Source organism: Salvelinus alpinus, chromosome 1, assembly GCF_045679555.1.
Source record: "Salvelinus alpinus chromosome 1, SLU_Salpinus.1, whole genome shotgun sequence".
NCBI classification, from domain to species: Eukaryota; Metazoa; Chordata; class Actinopteri; order Salmoniformes; family Salmonidae; genus Salvelinus; species Salvelinus alpinus.
Window position 1 is genome coordinate 20,645,956 of NC_092086.1, and position 23,710 is coordinate 20,669,665.

Genomic DNA, 23,710 nt, shown 5'->3' on the forward strand with positions numbered 1-23,710 from the left:
ATTGTTATATAAAACAGAAGGAATGCAGAACGTTCTTTAATTGTTATATAAAACAGAAGGAATGCAGAACGTTCTCTAATTGTTATATAAAAACAGAAGGAATGCAGAACGTTCTCTAATTGTTATATAAAACAGAAGGAATGCAGAACGTTCTCTAATTGTTATATAAAACAGAAGGAATGCAGAACGTTCTCTAATTGTTATATAAAACAGAAGGAATGCAGAACGTTCTCTAATTGTTATATAAAACAGAAGGAATGCAGAACGTTCTTTAATTGTTATATAAAACAGAAGGAATGCAGAACGTTCTCTAATTGTTATATAAAAACAGAAGGAATGCAGAACGTTCTCTAATTGTTATATAAAACAGAAGGAATGCAGAACGTTCTCTAATTGTTATATAAAACAGAAGGAATGCAGAACGTTCTCTAATTGTTATATAAAAACAGAAGGAATGCAGAATGTTCTCTAATTGTTATATAAAACAGAAGGAATGCAGAATGTTCTCTAATTGTTATATAAAACTTAAGGAATGCAGAATGTTCTCTAATTGTTATTTTAAAACAGAAGGGATATAATATGTGCCAAATGGTAGATGCTTTAATTCAGGATGACTTTACAGTTCAGTGAGGGCAAACATTATACAGTAGTATCTGTATATACACGATTCCTGTGGGAATTGAACCCATGACCTTGGGTAAAACAGAAGGAATGCAGAACGTTCTCTAATTGTTATATAAAACAGAAGGAATGCAGAATGTTCTCTAATTGTTATATAAAACAGAAGGAATGCAGAACGTTCTCTAATTGTTATATAAAAACAGAAGGAATGCAGAATGTTCTCTAATTGTTATATAAAACAGAAGGAATGCAGAACGTTCTCTAATTGTTATATAAAACAGAAGGAATGCAGAACGTTCTCTAATTGTTATATAAAACAGAAGGAATGCAGAATGTTCTTTAATTGTTATATAAAACAGAAGGAATGCAGAACGTTCTCTAATTGTTATATAAAAACAGAAGGAATGCAGAACGTTCTCTAATTGTTATATAAAAACAGAAGGAATGAGGAACGTTCTCTAATTGTTATATAAAAACAGAAGGAATGCAGAATGTTCTCTAATTGTTATATAAAACAGAAGGAATGCAGAACGTTCTCTAATTGTTATATAAAAACAGAAGGAATGCAGAATGTTCTCTAATTGTTATATAAAACAGAAGGAATGCAGAACGTTCTTTAATTGTTATATAAAACAGAAGGAATGCAGAACGTTCTCTAATTGTTATATAAAAACAGAAGGAATGCAGAACGTTCTCTAATTGTTATATAAAACAGAAGGAATGCAGAACGTTCTCTAATTGTTATATAAGAACAGAAGGAATGCAGAATGTTCTCTAATTGTTATATAAAACAGAAGGAATGCAGAACGTTCTTTAATTGTTATATAAAACAGAAGGAATGCAGAACGTTCTCTAATTGTTATATAAAAACAGAAGGAATGCAGAACGTTCTCTAATTGTTATATAAAACAGAAGGAATGCAGAACGTTCTCTAATTGTTATATAAAACAGAAGGAATGCAGAACGTTCTCTAATTGTTATATAAAACAGAAGGAATGCAGAACGTTCTCTAATTGTTATATAAAACAGAAGGAATGCAGAACGTTCTCTAATTGTTATATAAAACAGAAGGAATGCAGAATGTTCTCTAATTGTTATATAAAACAGAAGGAATGCAGAATGTTCTCTAATTGTTATTTTAAAACAGAAGGGATATAATATGTGCCAAATGGTAGATGCTTTAATTCAGGATGACTTTACAGTTCAGTGAGGGCAAACATTATACAGTAGTATCTGTATATACACGATTCCTGTGGGAATTGAACCCATGACCTTGGGTAAAACAGAAGGAATGCAGAACGTTCTCTAATTGTTATATAAAACAGAAGGAATGCAGAACGTTCTCTAATTGTTATATAAAACAGAAGGAATGCAGAATGTTCTCTAATTGTTATATAAAACAGAAGGAATGCAGAACGTTCTCTAATTGTTATATAAAACAGAAGGAATGCAGAATGTTCTTTAATTGTTATATAAAACAGAAGGAATGCAGAACGTTCTCTAATTGTTATATAAAAACAGAAGGAATGCAGAACGTTCTCTAATTGTTATATAAAAACAGAAGGAATGAGGAACGTTCTCTAATTGTTATATAAAACAGAAGGAATGCAGAACGTTCTCTAATTGTTATATAAAACAGAAGGAATGCAGAACGTTCTCTAATTGTTATATAAAACAGAAGGAATGCAGAACGTTCTTTAATTGTTATATAAAACAGAAGGAATGCAGAACGTTCTCTAATTGTTATATAAAAACAGAAGGAATGCAGAACGTTCTCTAATTGTTATATAAAACAGAAGGAATGCAGAACGTTCTCTAATTGTTATATAAAACAGAAGGAATGCAGAACGTTCTCTAATTGTTATATAAAACAGAAGGAATGCAGAACGTTCTCTAATTGTTATATAAAACAGAAGGAATGCAGAACGTTCTCTAATTGTTATATAAAACAGAAGGAATGCAGAATGTTCTCTAATTGTTATATAAAACAGAAGGAATGCAGAATGTTCTCTAATTGTTATATAAAACAGAAGGAATGCAGAATGTTCTCTAATTGTTATATAAAACAGAAGGAATGCAGAACGTTCTCTAATTGTTATATAAAACAGAAGGAATGCAGAACGTTCTCTAATTGTTATATAAAACAGAAGGAATGCAGAATGTTCTCTAATTGTTATATAAAACAGAAGGAATGCAGAATGTTCTCTAATTGTTATATAAAACAGAAGGAATGCAGAATGTTCTCTAATTGTTATATAAAACAGAAGGAATGCAGAATGTTCTCTAATTGTTATATAAAACAGAAGGAATGCAGAATGTTCTCTAATTGTTATTTTAAAACAGAAGGGATATAATATGTGCCAAATGGTAGATGCTTTAATTCAGGATGACTTTACAGTTCAGTGAGGGCAAACATTATACAGTAGTATCTGTATATACACGATTCCTGTGGGAATTGAACCCATGACCTTGGGTAAAACAGAAGGAATGCAGAACGTTCTCTAATTGTTATATAAAACAGAAGGAATGCAGAACGTTCTCTAATTGTTATATAAAACAGAAGGAATGCAGAACGTTCTCTAATTGTTATATAAAACAGAAGGAATGCAGAACGTTCTCTAATTGTTATATAAAACAGAAGGAATGCAGAACGTTCTCTAATTGTTATATAAAACAGAAGGAATGCAGAATGTTCTCTAATTGTTATATAAAACAGAAGGAATGCAGAATGTTCTCTAATTGTTATTTTAAAACAGAAGGGATATAATATGTGCCAAATGGTAGATGCTTTAATTCAGGATGACTTTACAGTTCAGTGAGGGCAAACATTATACAGTAGTATCTGTATATACACGATTCCTGTGGGAATTGAACCCATGACCTTGGCATTGCTAGCGCTCTGCTCTCACCAACTGAGCCACACAGGATCATCTTCATCACATCACTGGCACAGAGCATGGGCATGACAGAAGGGACAAATTATAATTATCCAGTCAACAAACACGACTTGGACAAGACATTAATGATAAAGTTGCAATATATACATTTTTGGGCAAAAAATTCTAAAAGTTGACCCAACTCTGTAAATATATGTCTCTGCCCACAACCTATGTTTGTCACAGAGTACAAAACTAAATGATGATAAACACCCCCACCCACCCCTAATACCAGGACTAACATTAGAGTCAAAGGTTAGGGTCCTTTCCATATTGTGATCTTTCGTGTTTGTTGTCAGTGGTGATTTTAGTGTGTTTAGTTGTGGTTCCTGTTTTGTCACCAGGGTTTGGAATGGAGGCCACTTTCTTGCTGGTGGTGGGATACTCTCACACCAAGGTCATGGCCATCTCCTTTTTAGTCATCGCTGTGGGCTTCAGTGGATTTGCCATCTCAGGTAAGAACATGAAAGCGTTTCTCTCCCACAAATAAACAGACTTTAGGACTGTCACTACATTTCTACAGAGCTGTGAGAAACCAGATTTAAATCCATATTCAGTTGTTGTGTGATGAGCGTTCTGGCACAGAAATGGTGGCCGTGCATCACCCAAGTGGGTGCTACACATTGGTGGTGGATGAGGTGAGTTTCCTCCTTACTATGTAAAACGCTTTGAGGACCTCAGTTGGTAGAAAAGCACTATATAAATCCAATCAATGAATTATTAATGATCTACTTGTTTTGAACTGTCAAGGATGTTCTGTTGATGACATATGTACGTGGTTAGCTATTCAACACATATCCAGGCATTGTCAGATCATGTGTCTGAAGTGTAGTCGGCCTGGAACGTGTCCACTGTCTGTGCATGAGCATTGGTAGAATCCTCGGTGACAAATGCTTTGTGATGCAAGCGTATGGGTGTCATCTCCCACCTCTGTGCTAATCTGATTGGTCAATTCACTTTGGAGAAAGACAACAACCAATCAGTTAGGGTATTCTTCAGTTAACTTGTACGTCTGAGAGACAATGCTCAGTTGTACCACTCGCTGGATAAATGGAAGTGAAATGTCCCACTCGTAATTCAATACAGGTATCAAATTGTCAGTTAGGTTTACTGAGTAACAACAGTCATGAAGATAATACCAAACTGTCTGTTAGGTTTACTGAGTAACAACAGTCAGGAAGATAACTGTCTGTTAGGTTTACTGAGTAACAACAGTCATGAAGATAAGACCAAACTGTCTGTTAGGTTTACTGAGTAACAACAGTCAGGAAGATAAGACCAAACTGTCTGTTAGGTTTACTGAGAAACAACAGTCATGAAGATAATACCAAACTGTCTGTTAGGTTTACTGAGTAACAACAGTCAGGAAGATAAGACCAAACTGTCTGTTAGGTTTACTGAGTAACAACAGTCAGGAAGATAAGACCAAACTGTCTGTTAGGTTTACTGAGTAACAACAGTCAGGAAGATAAGACCAAACTGTCTGTTAGGTTTACTGAGTAACAACAGTCAGGAAGATAAGACCAAACTGTCTGTTAGGTTTACTGAGTAACAACAGTCAGGAAGATAAGACCAAACTGTCTGTTAGGTTTACTGAGTAACAACAGTCATGAAGATAATACCAAACTGTCTGTTAGGTTTACTGAGTAACAACAGTCAGGAAGATAAGACCAAACCGTCTGTTAGGTTTACTGAGTAACAACAGTCAGGAAGATAATACCAAACTGTCTGTTAGGTTTACTGAGTAACAACAGTCATGAAGATACGACCAAACTGTCTGTTAGGTTTACTGAGTAACAACAGTCAGGAAGATAACTGTCTGTTAGGTTTACTGAGTAACAACAGTCAGGAAGATAAGACCAAACTGTCTGTTAGGTTTACTGAGTAACAACAGTCAGGAAAATAACTGTCTGTTAGGTTTACTGAGTAACAACAGTCAGGAACATAAGACCAAACTGTCTGTTAGGTTTACTGAGTAACAACAGTCAGGAAGATAAGACCAAACTGTCTGTTAGGTTTACTGAGTAACAACAGTCATGAAGATAAGACCAAACTGTCTGTTAGGTTTACTGAGTAACAACAGTCAGGACGATAATACCAAACTGTCTGTTAGGTTTACTGAGTAACAACAGTCATGAAGATAAGACCAAACTGTCTGTTAGGTTTACTGAGTAACAACAGTCATGAAGATAAGACCAAACTGTCTGTTAGGTTTACTGAGTAACAACAGTCAGGAAGATAAGACCAAACTGTCTGTTAGGTTTACTGAGTAACAACAGTCATGAAGATAATACCAAACTGTCTGTTAGGTTTACTGAGTAACAACAGTCAGGAAGATAACTGTCTGTTAGGTTTACTGAGTAACAACAGTCATGAAGATAAGACCAAACTGTCTGTTAGGTTTACTGAGTAACAACAGTCATGAAGATAATACCAAACTGTCTGTTAGGTTTACTGAGTAACAACAGTCATGAAGATAAGACCAAACTGTCTGTTAGGTTTACTGAGTAACAACAGTCAGGAAGATAACTGTCTGTTAGGTTTACTGAGTAACAACAGTTAGGAAGATAAGACCAAACCGTCTGTTAGGTTTACTGATTAACAACAGTTAGGAAGATAAGACCAAACCGTCTGTTAGGTTTACTGATTAACAACAGTCAGGAAGATAAGACCAAACTGTCTGTTAGGTTTACTGAGTAACAACAGCCAGGAAGATAATACCAAACTGTCTGTTAGGTTTACTGAGTAACAACAGTCAGGAAGATAATACCAAACTGTCTGTTAGGTTTACTGAGTAACAACAGCCAGGAAGATAATACCAAACTGTCTGTTAGGTTTACTGAGTAACAACAGCCAGGAAGATAAGACCAAACTGTCTGTTAGGTTTACTGAGTAACAACAGTCAGGAAGATAAGACCAAACCTAAGGACTGTTCTTTCCTTTTCAGACATTGAAAGTGATTTTTGTTGAGATGGTCATGCTATGATTTTTTTTTTGCTATATAATCAGATTCTTATGAGTTTTTTAGTCTTATTTTAGGGTTAAGATAAGGTTGTGGTAATGGTTACTGTAAGTTTGTGGTTATGTTAATGTTGTGGTTAGGGTTAGGATAAGGTTGTGGTTAGGGTTAGGATACGGTTGTGGTTATGGTAATGTTGTGGTTAGGGTTAGGATACGGTTGTGGTTATGGTAATGTTGTGGTTAGGGTTAGGATACGGTTGTGGTTATGATAATGTTGTGGTTAGGGTTAGGATACGGTTGTGGTTAGGGTTAGGATACGGTTGTGGTTATGGTAATGTTGTGGTTAGGGTTAGGATACGGTTGTGGTTATGGTAATGTTGTGGTTAGGGTTAGGATACGGTTGTGGTTATGATAATGTTGTGGTTAGGGTTAGGATACGGTTGTGGTTATGGTAATGTTGTGGTTAGGGTTAGGATACGGTTGTGGTTATGGTAATGTTGTGGTTAGGGTTAGGATACGGTTGTGGTTATGGTAATGTTGTGGTTAAGGTAATGTTGTGGTTAGGGTTTGGGTAAGGTTGTGGTTAGATTAGGCAGCCTACTGGTGATAAGGAAAGCTTCATACTTCAGTTGTTTGTAGCATGGTCAGATGGTGAGTCTCTCCAGACAGACTGTTACATAGCGGGAGATTTGGTTCTGGGTGCCAAACCAACATATTTCTCTGCATTTCTCCTGTCCCCCCATCCCTCCCTCTCTCTTCAGGTTTCAACGTGAATCACTTGGATATTGCTCCCCGCTATGCCAGCATTTTGATGGGCATTTCCAACGGAGTGGGCACCTTGTCGGGTATGGTGTGCCCTCTTATAGTGGGCGCCATGACCAAACACAAGGTACCAACACACACAGCGCTCTGTTCAATCAAACTGGCATTACATTTAGCCAGTTACATGTAGGGGAATTACCAAGACACACAGCACTCTGTTCAATTAAACTGGCATTACATTTAGCCAGTTACATGTAGGGGAATTACCAAGACACACAGCACTCTGTTCAATTAAACTGGCATTACATTTAGCCAGTTACATGTAGGGGAATTACCAAGACACACAGCGCTCTGTTCAATCAAACTGGCATTACATTTAACCAGTTACATGTAGGGGAATTACCAAGACACACAGAGCTCTGTTCAATCAAACTGGCATTACATTTAACCAGTTACATGTAGGGGAATTACCAAGACACACAGAGCTCTGTTCAATCAAACTGGCATTACATTTAGCCAGTTACATGGAGGGGAATTACCAAGACACACAGCGCTCTGTTCAAACAAACTGGCATTACATTTAGCCAGTTACATGTAGGGGAATTACCAAGACACACAGAGCTCTGTTCAATCAAACTGGCATTACATTTAGCCAGTTACATGTAGGGGAATTACCAAGACACACAGCACTCTGTTCAATTAAACTGGCATTACATTTAACCAGTTACATGTAGGGGATTTACCAAGACACACAGAGCTCTGTTCAATCAAACTGGCATTACATTTAACCAGTTACATGTAGGGGAATTACCAAGACACACAGCACTCTGTTCAATCAAACTGGCATTACATTTAGCCAGTTACATGTAGGGGAATTACCAAGACACACAGCACTCTGTTCAATCAAACTGGCATTACATTTAGCCAGTTACATGTAGGGGAATTACCAAGACACACAGAGCTCTGTTCAATCAAACTGGCATTACATTTAGCCAGTTACATGTATGGGAATTACCAAGACACACAGAGCTCTGTTCAATCAAACTGGCATTACATTTAGCCAGTTACATGTAGGAGCAGTTTCCCAGACACAGATTAAGCCTAGTCCTGGACTAACATGTAGGCAGGTCCCAGATCTGTCTGTGCTTTACCTACTTCATTGTCATTGTCAAGACAATTCCATGAGTCGTCGGCAAGACAGCAGAAAAAGACTGGTACTAACTGAAATGAACTTTCAATGGACATGGTTTAGTGAGAATGGTTTTTAGTCCAGGGCAAGGCATTAGGTCCAATCATAAACTGCTTGTAAAATATTCAACTGTTTTGGATGGTTTGTTGTCCAGAATTTGTCAACAGGATGATTCTAACATGTTTATATTTCCATAATTCCCTATCTTAAAACCTCTTCTCTCTCTCTCTCTCTCTCAGACACGTGAAGATTGGCAGGGTGTTTTCCTCATCGCTTCAGTTGTTCACTATGGTGGAGTGATTTTCTATGGTATGTGTTTGTGTGTCGGTTCCTGTGTGAAGCTCCAGTCAGTCATTCAATGAACCTATCGTTCAGTGAGTCTTTGTGAATTGTATCCAAATGGTTCATTTCATCAACAAACCATGTGTGAGGGGTTTCTAAATCACATGACTCCTATGTGAATCGCAAATAAATGATGTGTAAAATACTGGGAATCCAGTGCCAATTTAGCATGAACCACAAATGAATCGACTGTGGCTCATGTAAATCACCAATATATGTATGAATGCAACATGAGTTCTGCCGACATCGCATGAGAATCCAAAATGAATGACAGATGTAAATCCTTCACCAAATCAATCATGTGTGAACCCTAAAGGGAATTCAGACTGGATTAAATTAAAAATCATGTTTGAATCCAATTACGTGAATTCAATCACAATTGAGAGTGTGATTACTCATTTGAATCCACTTTGCCACATAAAGTATCAATCACATCGTAGCAAAAGGTTTGCTAACATTTCTTATTGGACAAGCTCAGTTAGTCCCTTTCTGTTTCCATCAGTTTTCTTCCGATTGGTGCCTTCTGAATAGCCTACGACCGAGGTGTGAATCTAATGTGACCCAAACCTGATTCTGAATTATCCTCCTGGCTCCTTCCCAGGAATCTTTGCGTCAGGGGAGAAGCAGCCGTGGGCGGACCAGGAGGACACTAGCGATGAGAAGTGTGGCATCATCGACGAGGACGAACTGGCCAATGAGACGGAAGAGATGTACCGCACAGGCGGAGGGGGGCAGTACGGAGCCATGAGCCAGCCAACAGCGGGCCCCAACGGAGGAGGGGGGGCTGGGGGCGGGGCAGGGTGGGTCCAGGACTGGGAGAAGACGGAGGAATATGTTCAACCTCCGGGATACAACCAGTATCTCTACAGAGGGGAGGGGGAGAGGGAGCTCACATAATGCCCTATTCAGACTTGAGATAAGTTCTCTAAACATGGACCTAAGTCTAAAAAGGCTGACTTAAGTGCATGATTTATGGACTTAAGTCCATGTTAAGTATACTGTACCTTTCTCAAATCTGAAGAGAGGGGAGATGGGGAAAAGAGAGAGAGAGAGAGGTGAAATAAGAAAGGACAGATGTTTTGGAAAATTACATGTAGTGAGGGAAGATAGAGGGTTAGCAAATTGTCATAGGTGTGTTTTTGTATATACGTACATTTACACATGTGGGACATTATATGAATTTTATGCATTTGTATAAGTGTGTGTGTGTATGTGTGTGTGTGTGGGGGGGGTGATCATGTGTGTATGTTGTGGTCCAGAACCTGAACTAATCTCCCAGAATTCCCCCCTGCTCCTGAACCCTTTGTGACAAATCAGGAGTGATGTTTTGACAGGAAGTAAATGTTTTCTTGGAGATGATGTTGCTCAGCATTCCAGTGTGTGTGTGTGTGTGTGTGTGTGTGTGTGTGTGTGTGTGTGTGTGTGTGTGTGTGTGTGTGTGTGTGTGTGTGTGTGTGTGTGTGTGTGTGTGTGTGTGTGTGTGTGTGAACATTTTGCCTGTTGAACCTGAAACTCTTATTGGGCCACTGTTGCTCACTCAACAGTTGAGTTTAATTTACATGTAATTTACTTTCAAACAAATAAGTCTCCGTGAGCTGTCTGTCGGCTTTGTGGGTGTGTCTGGAAATCAAATGTAAGTGTCTCGTTTTTGAAAAGCTTGTAGTTTATAAGCATGGGTGGTATGGATGCGACTCAACCCAAGGCTTATTTTCTATTGCTACTGGCCTATGTTGCACACAGCGGTCCAATGTTTTCGAGCATCGGCAAAGTGGCCATTATATCCATGAGAAAAGGCCATTGGTTACTCCACTGAATCCTGTCAGAGAGCAGTTAAATGGTGCTCCAGAATTCTGTCATTATTGTCATATTACCCTCTCAGTATTTTAGGCATTTTGCCAAAATCACTGAATGCACTTATATGTAGAAGTCAATATTTACTGTATGTAGGCTACTGTTCCTTTCTATATACTATATATACGTTTCTATGTATTAGGCAGTGCTCTCCCGAAGTGTGTTTGTGTGTGTGTGTGTGTGTGTGTGTGTGTGTGTGTGTGTGTGTGTGTGTGTGTGTGTGTGTGTGTGTGTGTGTGTGTGTGTGTGTGTGTGTGTGTGTGTGTGGACGTGTTTAACTATACTAACTAGTAAACAAACTCAAATTTGACCAACTGGGGACATTTTGTTGGTCCCCATAAGATCAAATGCTGTTTCTAGGGGGTTTAGTGTTAAGGTCAGAGTTAGAGTTAGTGTTAGGGTTAAAATGAGGGTTAGGGTTAGGGTAAGGGTACAGCTTAGGGTTAGGGTTTTGAATGGGACTGAATTGTGTGTCTCTACAAGGTTAGCTGAGCAAAGACTGTGTCTTTGTGTGTGTGTGTGTGTGTGTGTGTGTGTGTGTGTGTGTGTGTGTGTGTGTGTGTGTGCGTGTGCGTGTGCGTGTGCGTGTGCGTGTGCGTGTGTGTGTGTCGGGTGCAGGTGCTGGAACATTGTGCAGTGAGCATGCTGTAATGATGGTTCCATGGGTGCAATGAGTGCACCACACAACGTGTCCATGTGTCCATGTGTGACAAGAGAAGTAACGATGACTTAGGATGTTAATGTGTGAACACACGTTGCTTTATTATTTATTTGATGAAACTTGTCTGCCTGTTAGTGAATGACTGACTGTTAGTGAATGACTGCCTGCTAGTGAATGACTGACTGTTAGTGAATGACTGACTGTCGGTGAATGACTGACTGTCGGTGAATTGTGTGTTAACCTTTTGTGCAGTGATGGAAAACATGTGCGGTTGCCATTGCACCACAGCGTGCAATGTGTGTCTAATACTGGTCTTTAACAATATGAACTGTATCTTCAGGTGTGGGTGTTCTGTCATATATTACAGTGTACGTTTGCGAGGCTAAGGGGGGCTGTATGCTCTACGTGTCCTGAACAGAACATCTGAGCAACCAATCCTGGACTTCTTACTATAGTTGTTGTTGTGTTTCTGTTGGTTTCTTTTGTCTTTTGGTTTCTTACTTTCCTGTTTCCATGTTCTCCTCTGTCTTGTGGAAACGTACGATTACCTGTTGGGGAAACAACATGTAAAAACACATACAGATATATACATACAAAAACACAGAAAAATATGACATGTATGAAATATGTATATGTGTAAAATAAAAGGTGTATATAAAATGGTGTCGTCATTATTACACCTCTGTTGTCATTACTGTTTACAATTGATCAATAATTCTGGTTTTAGCATATTGGTTACAGTAGTCATATAGCACTGGGTCATTTTAGTAAATACAGCGATTGGTATTGTAATAGCACAAGGAATTTGTAACTTTTTACATAATATTCACATTCATATTCCCAAGGTTCTCTCTCTCTCTCTCTCTCTTCCATGACAGATGGATGCCGGATTATCTCTGTGATTTTAGGCAAAGATTAGTGAGGAGAGCAGATGCACTCAGTAGGGGAGAGAGAGAGAGAGAGGAAGAGAGAGAGAGAGAGAGAAATGGGGCAGGATGCAGGGGATTGGCTATAGCCTAGGTTATGGCAGGGAGGTGAGGGGGGAGAGACTGGTGTGTGTGTGTGTGTGTGTGTGTGTGTGTGTGTGTGTGTGTGTGTGTGTGTGTGTGTGTGTGTGTGTGTGTGTGTGTGTGTGTGTGTGTGTGTGTGTGTGTGTGTGTGTGCGCTTCCCTAAGTCCTTAGTGAGCTGTAACACAGTTTGATCCATCACTGTCAGGGTTCCACTACTGACCTTTACAGCCCCAATCCTCTCTTTAACTAATGCAGTTCGATACTTACAGCAAACCCAATAGAGATGAAGGTATTCCATGAAGTTTTATTTCCCAATATTATCCTCATCTAATTTGTCAGTTTGAATATCGTTTTTTAAGGAAAACCCATAAAATGGGCCATCAACCTTGTGCTTGAAATGTGTCAATAGCGTGCAGTGAACAAAACCATCTTGACTGTGTCTGTTTTCCACAGACATCTAAATACTGTATAATTTGGTTGGGAGCGGTTAGCTCTTTTTACAGCCTATCGGTTGGTTAGCCGCAGGTACAGTGATTCCATCTAGTGGTGAAATTATCTCCGCACACTCAACAACCCCAAAAAATCGAGCCAATCAGACTCGAGTGCGCTCTTTCCAAACCTCACTGCAACAATGTCTTTGATTGGTTAATCTTCGTACAAAGGCGGGACTATCAAGGCGTCGCGGAGCACGCGATTTATTTTTCGGACACGACCAATGAGGCTTTCAGTCGGTTCCTGATTGGTCAGTTTCTGATTTGGAGGCGGGTATAACCGGAAGTAGAACGTAAGACTCATTCTGGTTAGGTTACTCTACTGTCTGTCTACTTCACCACAATGGTATTGGCTGTTAAATCAATACCATTGATTGCGTTTGCCGTGAAAGCCTTGCCCCTTTTCAACCACAATGGAGTCTAGAGAGATTTACTCCCATACTACTAATTCTTACCTTTAAATTAATTTGGGTTATATTCAGCCTATATTTCCCGTTCATTGCCAACAGTGATTTGACATATTTGTGGCTCAATTGCTGCAAAGATTGCAGCTTCTAAAAGCATATATTTGGTCTTAGCTGGCTTCAATCAGGAAATTGTTTCAGGCTATGTAGCACTAATCTCATTTTGTCATTCAAACGCTGCATTTTTGTTTGGTGAAAAACGACCAACCAAATTAAGGTAAGCGCTCTGATTTTGTCATTTTCCCTCATGCAATAGGCCTACATTATTATCGCAGAAATGCAGTGATTGAATTCTGCCTAATGTGCCATCTACCGCAGTCTGTTAGTTGTGCTATGTTAGCTAACGTTAGCTCCCATACAAATCTGGGTCAAATTAGAGCCAGCCTCTGCTAGTAGATACCAGCATGTTTTTGTAATGACCGCGAATAAAGATTGATATCCTGCAATGATCAGACAATTCTCCGGGCCGTAGGCTATTCCAAATCACTGAAAAGTGCATATGATGTGAACTTGTTGTTGGCTGTTCTGTAGACACCACAGGTGTCCTCGTGCCTTTGTTTTACTGATGCTTTGTTTTCAGTTGAAAGAGTATACAGAGCGTTTGCCTTTGGGGGTGGTCCTCACTCAAAAGGGGTCCCCCAAGTGTACAGAAATATTGTCTAGAATGTACCTAATTGGACAGAAAGACTAACACCTCATCACACACACTTGAACAGAAAGTATATAATTTGCCTAAAATGTAGGACTCGTTTGGTTCAGAAATGCGTTAATGTATAATATTGTTATGAATTCGGGGACTAGCCCTGACTGGGGGACAAACCCTGATCTAGAGACTGTCCAGTCAACACCTTAACCATTATGCCAAGAGGTCAGAATCTCTTGTTGAGGTTTGGTTAAGGTCCCTACATTACCACCTTCCTTCAGGAGAGTGTGACCCACGCTTCTCTATACCAAGTTCCTCAGGTGTACACCCTTCTTAGATGGCCTCACAGGTGCCATCCCACATCTGACACCAGTGTAGCCAATTTCGAGGGGGTAGCCCCGACCAGGACTCGAATCTGGGTCCAGCTACTGTAAAGCCCAACACATGAATCATTACGCCAGGAGGTCCAAGTCTCTTTGAGGTCATTGGGTTAAGGTCTCTACAATGAACCATACAGTCAGGTGAAAATTTGACATGCACACACACAATTACACACACAGACATTTCAGAACTTATTTACAAGTAAGCAAACAACTAGTACTTAAATCAACCAATTTAATAATTGTAAATGGATTCAACATTTAAAGCTACAATATGTAACTTTTTGAGTGACCCAACAATGTACATAGAAATGGTTTTTGGTCTGTCATTCTCATTTAGTCAAAGTGGTAGATCTGTTCCATGTGTGCTATTAAAGATGCAATATGCAGGAATCGCTCCGCCATTTTCTGGTTGCTAAAATTCTAAATAGTTTGCCTAATTTCAGTTAACTTCTTATGGCTGCAGGGCGGTGCCGGTACACTTATGACAACAGCCCGTCCAAGTGCAGGGCGTGAAATTCAAAAGATATTTTTTAGAAATATTTAACTTTCACACATTAACAAGTCCAATACAGCAAATGAAAGATACACATCTTGTGAATCCAGCCAACATGTCCGATTTTTAAAATGTTTTACAGCGAAAACACCACGTATATTTATGTTAGCTCACCACCAAATCCAGAAAAAGCACAGACTTTTCACAGCACAGGTAGCTTGCACAAAACCAACCTAACTAACCAAGAACCAACCAAACTAACCAAGAAACAACTTCATCAGATGACAGTCTTATAACAAGTTATACAATAAATCTATGTTTTGTTCGAAAAATGTGCATATTTGAGGTATAAATCATAGTTTTACATTGCAGCTACAATCGGAAATAGCACCGAAGCAGCTAGAACAATTACAGAGACCAAATTGAAATACCTAAATACTCATCATTAAACATTTATGAAAAATACATGGTGTACAGCAAATTAAAGACAAACATCTTGTGAATCCAGCCAATATTTCCGATTCTTTAAGTGTTTTACAGCAAACACAATATAGCATTATATTAGCTTACTACAATAGCCAACCACACAACCGCATTGATTCAAGCCAACAGTAGCGATAACGAATAAACCAGCAAAATATATAAATTTTTTCACTAACCTTCTCAAACTTCATCAGATGACAGTCCTATAACATCATATTACACAATACATATATGGTTTGTTCGAAAATGTGCATATTTAGCGGCACAAATTGTGGTTATACATTGGGAAAACTTAGCATCTTTTTCCCAGAATGTCCGGATATTTCTGACACTCACCTATTCTAATCAAATAACTATTCATAGACTTTACTAAAAAATACATGTTGGACAGCAAATTAAAGATAGCTTAGTTCTTAATGCAATCGGCGTGTTAGAATTCTAAAATTAACTTCATTACGACATGCAGCTTACGTTATGGCGAGAGAGCGCCCAAAATCTGGGCGCAAACTAATAGTACACATGTTCGACAGATATATGAAATAACATCATAAATGGGTCCTACTTTTGATGATCTTCCATCAGAATGTTGTACAAGGGGTCCTTTGTCGGGAACAATCGTTGTTTGGTTTTAGAATGGCATTTTTCCCTCTTGAATTAGCAAGCACACTAGCCAAGTGGCGCGAAGCTCTCCTTCCTGAACAAACGCAGAGAACGCAACACGCCTAACCTCCCGAAAAAATTTCAATAATATGATAAAACTATATTGAAAAAACATACTTTACGATGATATTGTCACATTTATCAAATAAAATCAAAGCCGGAGATAGTAGCCGTCTATAACGACAGCTTTTCAGAAGGCAATACCCGGTTCCTTCTCGCGCCTTCCAGAAAACAGGAAATTGGTGTCATGCCAAGAGCTCTTATTCGACCTCAGATCAAGATATACACTCCATTTCTTCTCTCACTGCCTGTTGACATCTAGTGGAAGGCGTATGAAGTGCATGTATACTAATACATATCAAGCAAATTAATAGGGATGCCCTGGGACAGAGCATCGATTTCAGATTTTCCACTTCCTGTCAGGAAGTTTGCTGCAAAATGAGTTCTGTTTTACTCACAGATATAATTCAAACGGTTTTAGAAACTAGAGTGTTTTCTATCCAATAGTAATAATAATATGCATATTGTACGAGCAAGAATTGAGTACGAGGCCGTTTGAAATGGGCACCTTTCATCCAAGCTACTCAATACTGCCCCTGCAGCCCAAAGAAGTTAATGTGACAAAACAAGGAGTCATTGTGTGGAGAACCATTGTACCATCTAAACAGCTGTGAAATATATTTTCCATAAACAAAAATATTGTATTTTCAGCTGTTTTGAAGTTGGTGTAAGAAACCGAAAGAAGCAAAAACAAAACATAAGAACGGGAAGCATAGTAATAGCTTACATAGAACAGATCTACCACGTAGACCTGCTTTCAATGAGAAGGACTGATCTATAACACACATTTCTATGTGAAGCTTTAATGGAAACGTATTGCCGTGTTTCTCTTTGTCCCGCTCTCTCCAGGCATGACTGAGTACAAGCTTGTTGTGGTGGGTGCTGGAGGGGTTGGGAAGAGCGCCCTAACTATCCAGCTCATCCAGAATCACTTTGTGGATGAATATGACCCCACCATCGAGGTGAGTTGCAGCTCTTTGTCTCTGTGTGATGACTCTTAAAGGGCAACTCCGCCACTTTTCCCCTTATATCTCCAGCTCCAAACCAGTGTCTACATATGTGAAAATGGCACGTTGCTATGATCTGTAGTTCAAAAGGAGAAGAAGGGTTCCTAAAAAATGCTTCTGTGACATCACAGGGTAGGATTAAAAGTAAGAAACTGATTTTCAAAACCTGCAATGAGTTTCTAGCCAAAGGGATGGTATTTTCTTGCTCCCCACATCAACGCAAATGTTTTTTTTTAATTTACTTTTGATGTCATTGGGTCATTTATCATTTTTTTATGTAGAAATGCTCAGTTTTTCCACATAGGTAGACACTAGTTTGGTGCTGGGAATAATGAATAGGAGGTTAAAAAGTTGTGGAGTTGCCCTTTTAATTGTGAGTGAATTCGATTTGAAATCGTCTGCTTCAAACGTAGCAACTGACTGTATGCATCTTGCATATAGAGTCTATGTAGATTCTATTCTATAAGTATCTATCCACAGTCTCCTGATCATTAGGATAACTGTTGCCGCTAGCTAAATGGTTAGAATGATTTACAGAGTGGCTCCGTAAACTATAAGGGTGGCAAAGGGGCGGGATTATTACTTTCCAAACATATTGTTACGATCATGTTTTCCAGTCCATTCAGATTCACACCAGTACCTATGGGTAGGTACCTGATTCTAACTAATCATCAGGCCCTCAATGAGTTGAATAAGGTATGTTTGTCCGGGGCTACTACAACAAATGTGTGCTGCTTTGGGTTTCTCCGGGACCGGAGTTGGGAACCACTGCATTAGAGCAACAGAGCATTAGAGCAACACAATGGAAAACTAAAATAAAAATGTTCTCATTGGACAAGTCCAGGTAGTCCCTCCCTGTCTCTGCTTGTTTCCTTCCATTTGGTGCCTAATGAACACACCCCTATTTTAGGATTGTACTAGGTTGAATATACCCAGGTTAGCAAAACCTAATAATTCCATGTGGAAGCTTCTGAAAATAAACAGATTAAGCGGTGTTGCTTAATAGCATCGCTGGTCTCATTGTTTTGAATTCTTCCTCATTTATGCTAAGAGTTCTAGGATATTAGAATCCTGGTCTTAAGCTTTGTTACGTTCAACCTAGGACTCGTACAGGAAGCAGGTGGTGATTGACGGAGAGACGTGTCTGCTGGACATTCTTGACACAGCCGGTCAGGAGGAGTACAGCGCCATGAGGGACCAGTACATGAGGACAGGGGAGGGCTTCCTCTGTGTGTTCGCCATCAACAACATCAAGTCCTTTGAGGACGTTCACCTGTACAGGTACTGACTGACTGCTGTCCTACACCTGGAGTGTATTCAGACCGTAGTGAAACGTTTGGCCTGTTTGCGAAATGTTTTGCAACGGAAACCGTTTACACTAGGAAGCAAACAGAAGGAAACTGAGGGACCTACTTGAAGTAGTCCAATATAAACTCTAGTTTTCATTGCAAAATGGTTTCCATTTGGAGTAAACTATTTCTGTTGCAAAATGTTTCGCAAACAGGCCAAACGTTTTGCTACGGTCCGCGACTACTGAATACAACGCTGGAGTGTCATGATCATGTTCCGTCACCATACATTTTTTTGACTGTTGTCAGACATAGTTAGGTATCACGCCCCAATTAAGGCCCAACTCTAAATGTCAAACAACAGCTAAACGGCAATCCCACTACTTGGTTTTCTTTAAAGCTGAGGGATGGGGATGGATATCTGTAGCCACTCAAATTTATAGATGGCTCTATGAATGCAAGGCCTGACGGTCCATGAAGTCAACATGATCATTTGAACCATGTGGGTTCCCGTCCGGCCGGGCGGACATGGAGGAACTACGTTGTCACTGACAATGGAGACGAGGCTTTGGAATTGGAAGTAGATTTAGATGTTTTTGGTCATGTCCATTTGTTTGACACGTGACTCTACCTCTTGGTCCTTTCCACTTCTCCCTCCTTTTTTCTCCTCCTCCACAGAGAACAGATCAACAGGGTGAAGGACAGTGACAGTGTGCCTATGGTGCTGGTGGGGAACAAGAGTGACCTGGGGAGTCGGAGCGTGGAGAGCAGGCAGGCCCAGGAGCTGGCCCGTGGCTATGGTGTGCCCTTCGTGGAGACCTCTGCCAAAACCAGACAGGTGGGTTTTCCAGCCAGGGGAACTACACAGGGGAGTATTAGGAATGGACCAGCTACTCTGGAAGCATAACTAATCCACTTCATCACGTGTTCACAGGTGGGAGCGCTAGCCTTGCTCTCCTACTTCTCACACTCTGCAGAGATGATATGTCATTGTAGCAGGCCTGTTAGGCCTCAAACTGGACAAAACAAAACAAACTTTATTTGTCACATGCGCCGAATACAAGTGTAGACTTTACAGTGAAATGCTTACTTACAAGCCCTTAACCAACAGTGCAGTTCAAGAAGAGTTAAGAAAATATTTACCAAATAAACTAAAGTAAAAAGTAACACAATAACATAACAATAACGAGGCTATATACAGGGGGTACCGGTACCGAGTCAGTGTGCGGGGGAACAGGTTAGAGGTCATTTGTACACGTATGTAGGGGTAAAGTGACTGCATAGATAATAAACAGCGAGTAGCAGCAGTGTACAAAACAAATGAGGGGGGGATCCAATGTAATAGTCCGGTGGCCATTTGATGAATTGTTCAGCAGTCTTATGGCTTGGGGGTAGAAGCTGTTAAGGAGCGTTTTGGTCCGAAACAGGGAGGGTCAGAGGAGATGTGTTGTCCTGACAGACTCCTGTGTCTTAACTGTTGTGTGTATAATTTGAATAAACTCAACTGACTCACTAAAGGTATTGGATAACACATTTCTACACAGCCGTCATGTCAGTATTTGAGGGCACAAATGGGACAACTTTGATATTGGATACATTCAGGTAGCACCTTTCTATTCTACTCATCTGCTGTTTTTGAGTCTACTGAAGGCGACCAAGCTGCATTCCATCACGCTTCATTTGAGTGTAAAGTTTCCCCTTTTTGCGTCTTTGTTTCAGGGAGTGGAGGAGGCGTTCTACTCTCTAGTCAGGGAGATCAGGAGGTATAAGGAAACCAACCGCAGCAACAAGAAGAGCAAGAAAAGCACTCAGAGACGTTGCACCATTCTATAACACCACACACACTGCACATAGCCCAGTAACCCCCTCACACACTGCACTTCCTTTACCACATGGGAGACGTTACCTCTCGTATTGACAGGGGATCTGGAATGGTGAACGCGTCAAGTTCCACTTTCTGTCATTAGTGTCGTTACCGTAGTAACGGAAACTTCACTTCCTGTTGCTTCTCATTGGTTGCTCCATTGGTATTGTGACTTCAGTTTATCCACGTTGTTTTCTGACAATTGTAACAAGAAACTAGAAGTTGTAGCGTTGAAAAGGGGATTTATAGACTGGGTTTAAAGCCGCCATCTTCGGTTGGTTTAAATACGAACGTCACTTTACTGCCCCTAGTGGTAAATATCTGAGGGGATTAATTAATAGCGCAAGTTGCATAGCTACACATTCCAAATGATCATCTTGTTTATTTTTTCACCATGAGGGGGAAAAAACAATTTTTGGTCTTTGCCAACGTGTTCTGCATTGCAAGAAGCCAGTGTAGGCTAGCTTTTCTTGCATTCCAAGGTAGTTTTTTCTTCAGTATTTACACACAAGTGGCTATCCCTGTTATTGCTTTTTAAATGCCTCAGCAGGGTTGTAATAGAGAAGGTATTTTGGTCCTCACTAGCCTCACTCTCATTTCCTGTATTTTTAAAAAATCCAATCAGTCGAAGGCCACAACTCACTATTGTGTCATTAGGCAGCGTTTACATGGGCAGCTCAATTGGGATTTCTTTTTTTAAATTATTGGCAAAAGAGCTGATCTGATTGGTCAAAAGACCAATTAGTGAGGAAAATATCAGAATTAGGCTGCCTGTGTGAACACAGCCTTATACTGTTGCCATTTCTATAGGATCATGTCCAATTATTTAGGCTAGCTGTTCAGTTCAGTGTCCTACTAGCTTGAGGTCCATTTATAAAGTAAAGTTGTGCACATGAACATGTCTATTGTGAATTCTGATCGCCAGGCTCCATTTTGATGTCCGTCGTGTGGTATTATTTCAGATACAAATTCTGGATGTGTTCCAATGTCCATGCTAGCATACTCCTTAGTGCATGCCCAATAGTTTCATGCTAAGTGGCATGGTGGTTTAGTGGTCATTCAGCTCAAATTCTTGATCTCAAAACTCAATCGGCCTTTGCAAATGAGTAATGTGTAATTTGCTAATATCTCTAGCTTTACAATTCTTAATAGCTGAAGCCAGGGACTTTTCCCCAAGAGGTTGAAATAGAACGTGTCAGAGAAAACGTGATTCTCTTATGTGGAGATCGAAACAGCGTTCATTCTATACGATGTATTTCAATCTGCAACATTTTAATTATTTCAGTCCACATGTATCTGAAGTGTTAGACAAGAGAATCGGGGGACAAAAACAGGTATTTACACGCACACTGAAAGGTGTCAGACCAACACTTTGAGTGAAAACAGGCTGTTTTATTGGTTGGAATTAGGCTAAATGTGGTCATTGGACACTTTCTAGTCTCATCCCAAATGACTGATGTAATATGCTGAGGTGAACCCACAATGACCCTGGTGTTGCCAGCAGGATGAGCTCAACCTCTGGAAGAACCCCCTAAAGATTCACTAGTTACTGAGTGTAACCTATAGGTGTCTATGGTCGTGTTACATTGCCCAGGCCGGTGCAGCAATACCAATGTTCTAATGGTGTTACTCAACTCTCCGGGAGTGTAGTCTCGCATGCCCTCAGCCCCCTGTTGCACATATTTGTTATAGCCCAGCACTAACACACTTGACGCAACTTCTCAAGAGCTTGTTGAGCGTTGCAGCAGGTGTGCTACTGTAGTGCTGGACTAAAGTAAACAATTGTGCAACGCTTAGGGTCCTCAAACTCAACTCTGGACCTCGAAGCCGGTTCTACTGCAATTCTCCATTGTTGCCCTCTAATCAGGGACTGATTTAGACCTGGGACACTAGGTGGGTGATTCCCCTCTAATCAGGGACTGATGTAGACCTGGGACACTAGGTGGGTGCAACTAATTCAGGTAGAACAGAAAACCAGCAGGCTCTGGACCTCGTAGGGTAAGAGTTGAGTACCCCCTGCCCAGGAGTTGAGCAACACTGCTAGAATACATTCCGCTTTGAGAGACTAGACAGCATACCGCCAGTTTACTGAGTTGTACCACTCCTTCATACCCCTGGTCTAGTCACTTTAAGGTTGTTTCATGAATAAAGTGGCTTTTGGCTATTCGGACTTGTGTGTCTTTGTTTTTGGTGGAAACAAGTTGAATAGAAAGACTCTTATTGGCCCTCCTTTCTGTCAATCAGCTAGTATCAGCTCCATTTATGCCTTTACTAGACTATGGGGATATTTTTTATATGAATGATTCCGCTCAGTGTTTGAGCTCAATTGACACTCTTTACCATGGCACTTTGAGATGTATTTTAAACTGCAAAACCCTTACGCACCACTGTACTTTGTATACCAGGGTTGGCTGGCCTTCTCTAGTCACTCGTAGGCTCAGTTACTGGTATACTTTTATTTAAAAAGACGTTTTGTGTTTACTACCATTATATTTGGGCATTTTTATTGTTCAGAAATGTAGTGGGTACTCTTTGTTCGCAGGACTTTATCCTGCTAACTGTTCCAAATGTCTGAACTGAATTATGTTAAAAGGGCTTTTATGTACTCTGCGCAATCGTCTTGGAACGCCTTACAAAATCCTTTTTAAACTGTAAGAGCTTGTCCCCATGGTGTTTTTAAATCACGGATGAAGAATTTTGACTGACAGGTCAGGGAATCAATGTTTTTAATTTGCTGTGTTATGATTTTGTTATACTCTTGTGGATTCTTTGGTTTTTACTAGATTACTTGTAGTTTTGCATGTTGTCTGTCTGTAATTGTGTAATGACTTGGTGCTGCCTATCTTGGCCAGGACGCTCTTGAAAAATATATTTCAAATCTCAATGAGCCCTTCCTGGTTAAATAAAATATATCAGTAAGCAGGGTCAAATGGAGGGAGACCGCCCTCTAGTGGCACAATGGCTCTGCTTCTCTAGAACCGAGTATCTGAGCGGAGCGAGATTCCCAAAACCTGGAGCGTCTGCCTTCTCGCCCGCTTCAATTTCTCTCCAAGTAGCGCTCAGTACTTGCTGGGCCGGGCATGCATTTGTAGTCTACTTGTGTGCTGCTATAACCCCTTGCTTTAGCAACTGTTATGGAGTTCACTAAATATTTTCATAAAGAAACTGATCAAACGCACAGGTGCCAAAGCAAGGTGACTTACAAAGATGAGGACGAAGAGTAAGACTTAGAATGAAATACAAATTAAACAAATGACTTGGTGCCTTTGAAAAGTATGATGGTGTACTTACTACGTGCACATGCTAAAAGAAAGGAACGAGGTGGGTAGATAACTGTGTCATTGTAGCAAAATATTTAAATTATAACTCAGATCTCTTAAACGTTTAGTTCATTTTTGTTCTATTTATACAATAGCCCTGGCATATTCCCACGTTCAATGAGCTTTCTGTTTTGAATAGGTTATTTTGCCTAAAAACCTTTTAGGCGTACCTATAGAAAAACAGAAATACAACTCTCTGTCCTGTCCGGCAAGGGTGGC

General features: G+C 39.9%; 2 protein-coding genes across 2 annotated transcripts in view; both read left to right on the forward strand.

Moving 5' to 3' along the window:
• slc17a7a (solute carrier family 17 member 7a) overlaps positions 1 to 11,983 on the forward strand; it is a 58,300-nt gene extending 46,317 nt beyond the window's left edge. The window contains exons 10-13 of the mRNA XM_071404334.1: positions 3,902 to 4,012; positions 7,280 to 7,407; positions 8,709 to 8,778; positions 9,413 to 11,983. Of these exons, the coding sequence (XP_071260435.1) occupies positions 3,902 to 4,012; positions 7,280 to 7,407; positions 8,709 to 8,778; positions 9,413 to 9,708 (605 nt within the window). The 3' untranslated portion in view covers positions 9,709 to 11,983. The remainder of the gene's footprint in view (positions 1 to 3,901; positions 4,013 to 7,279; positions 7,408 to 8,708; positions 8,779 to 9,412) is intronic.
• Positions 11,984 to 13,068: 1,085 nt separating this feature from the next.
• On the forward strand, positions 13,069 to 22,335 carry LOC139579387 (GTPase KRas). The gene is made up of 5 exons (XM_071408008.1): positions 13,069 to 13,506; positions 16,861 to 16,973; positions 18,121 to 18,299; positions 18,986 to 19,145; positions 20,027 to 22,335. Exons 2-5 carry the CDS (start codon positions 16,863 to 16,865, stop codon positions 20,138 to 20,140), a joined length of 564 nt encoding a protein of 187 aa, XP_071264109.1. The 5' UTR covers positions 13,069 to 13,506; positions 16,861 to 16,862; the 3' UTR covers positions 20,141 to 22,335.
• Positions 22,336 to 23,710: the final 1,375 nt, after the last annotated feature.

Bases quoted from the DNA above. Each gene is read 5' to 3' on its own strand.
- LOC139579387 (XM_071408008.1), top strand. From the start codon at position 16,863: ATGACTGAGTACAAGCTTGTTGTGGTGGGTGCTGGAGGGGTTGGGAAG. The intron at 18,300-18,985 runs GTACTGACTGAC...CCTCCTCCACAG, and splicing joins GAGGACGTTCACCTGTACAG to AGAACAGATCAACAGGGTGA. The intron at 19,146-20,026 runs GTGGGTTTTCCA...TCTTTGTTTCAG, and splicing joins CCTCTGCCAAAACCAGACAG to GGAGTGGAGGAGGCGTTCTA.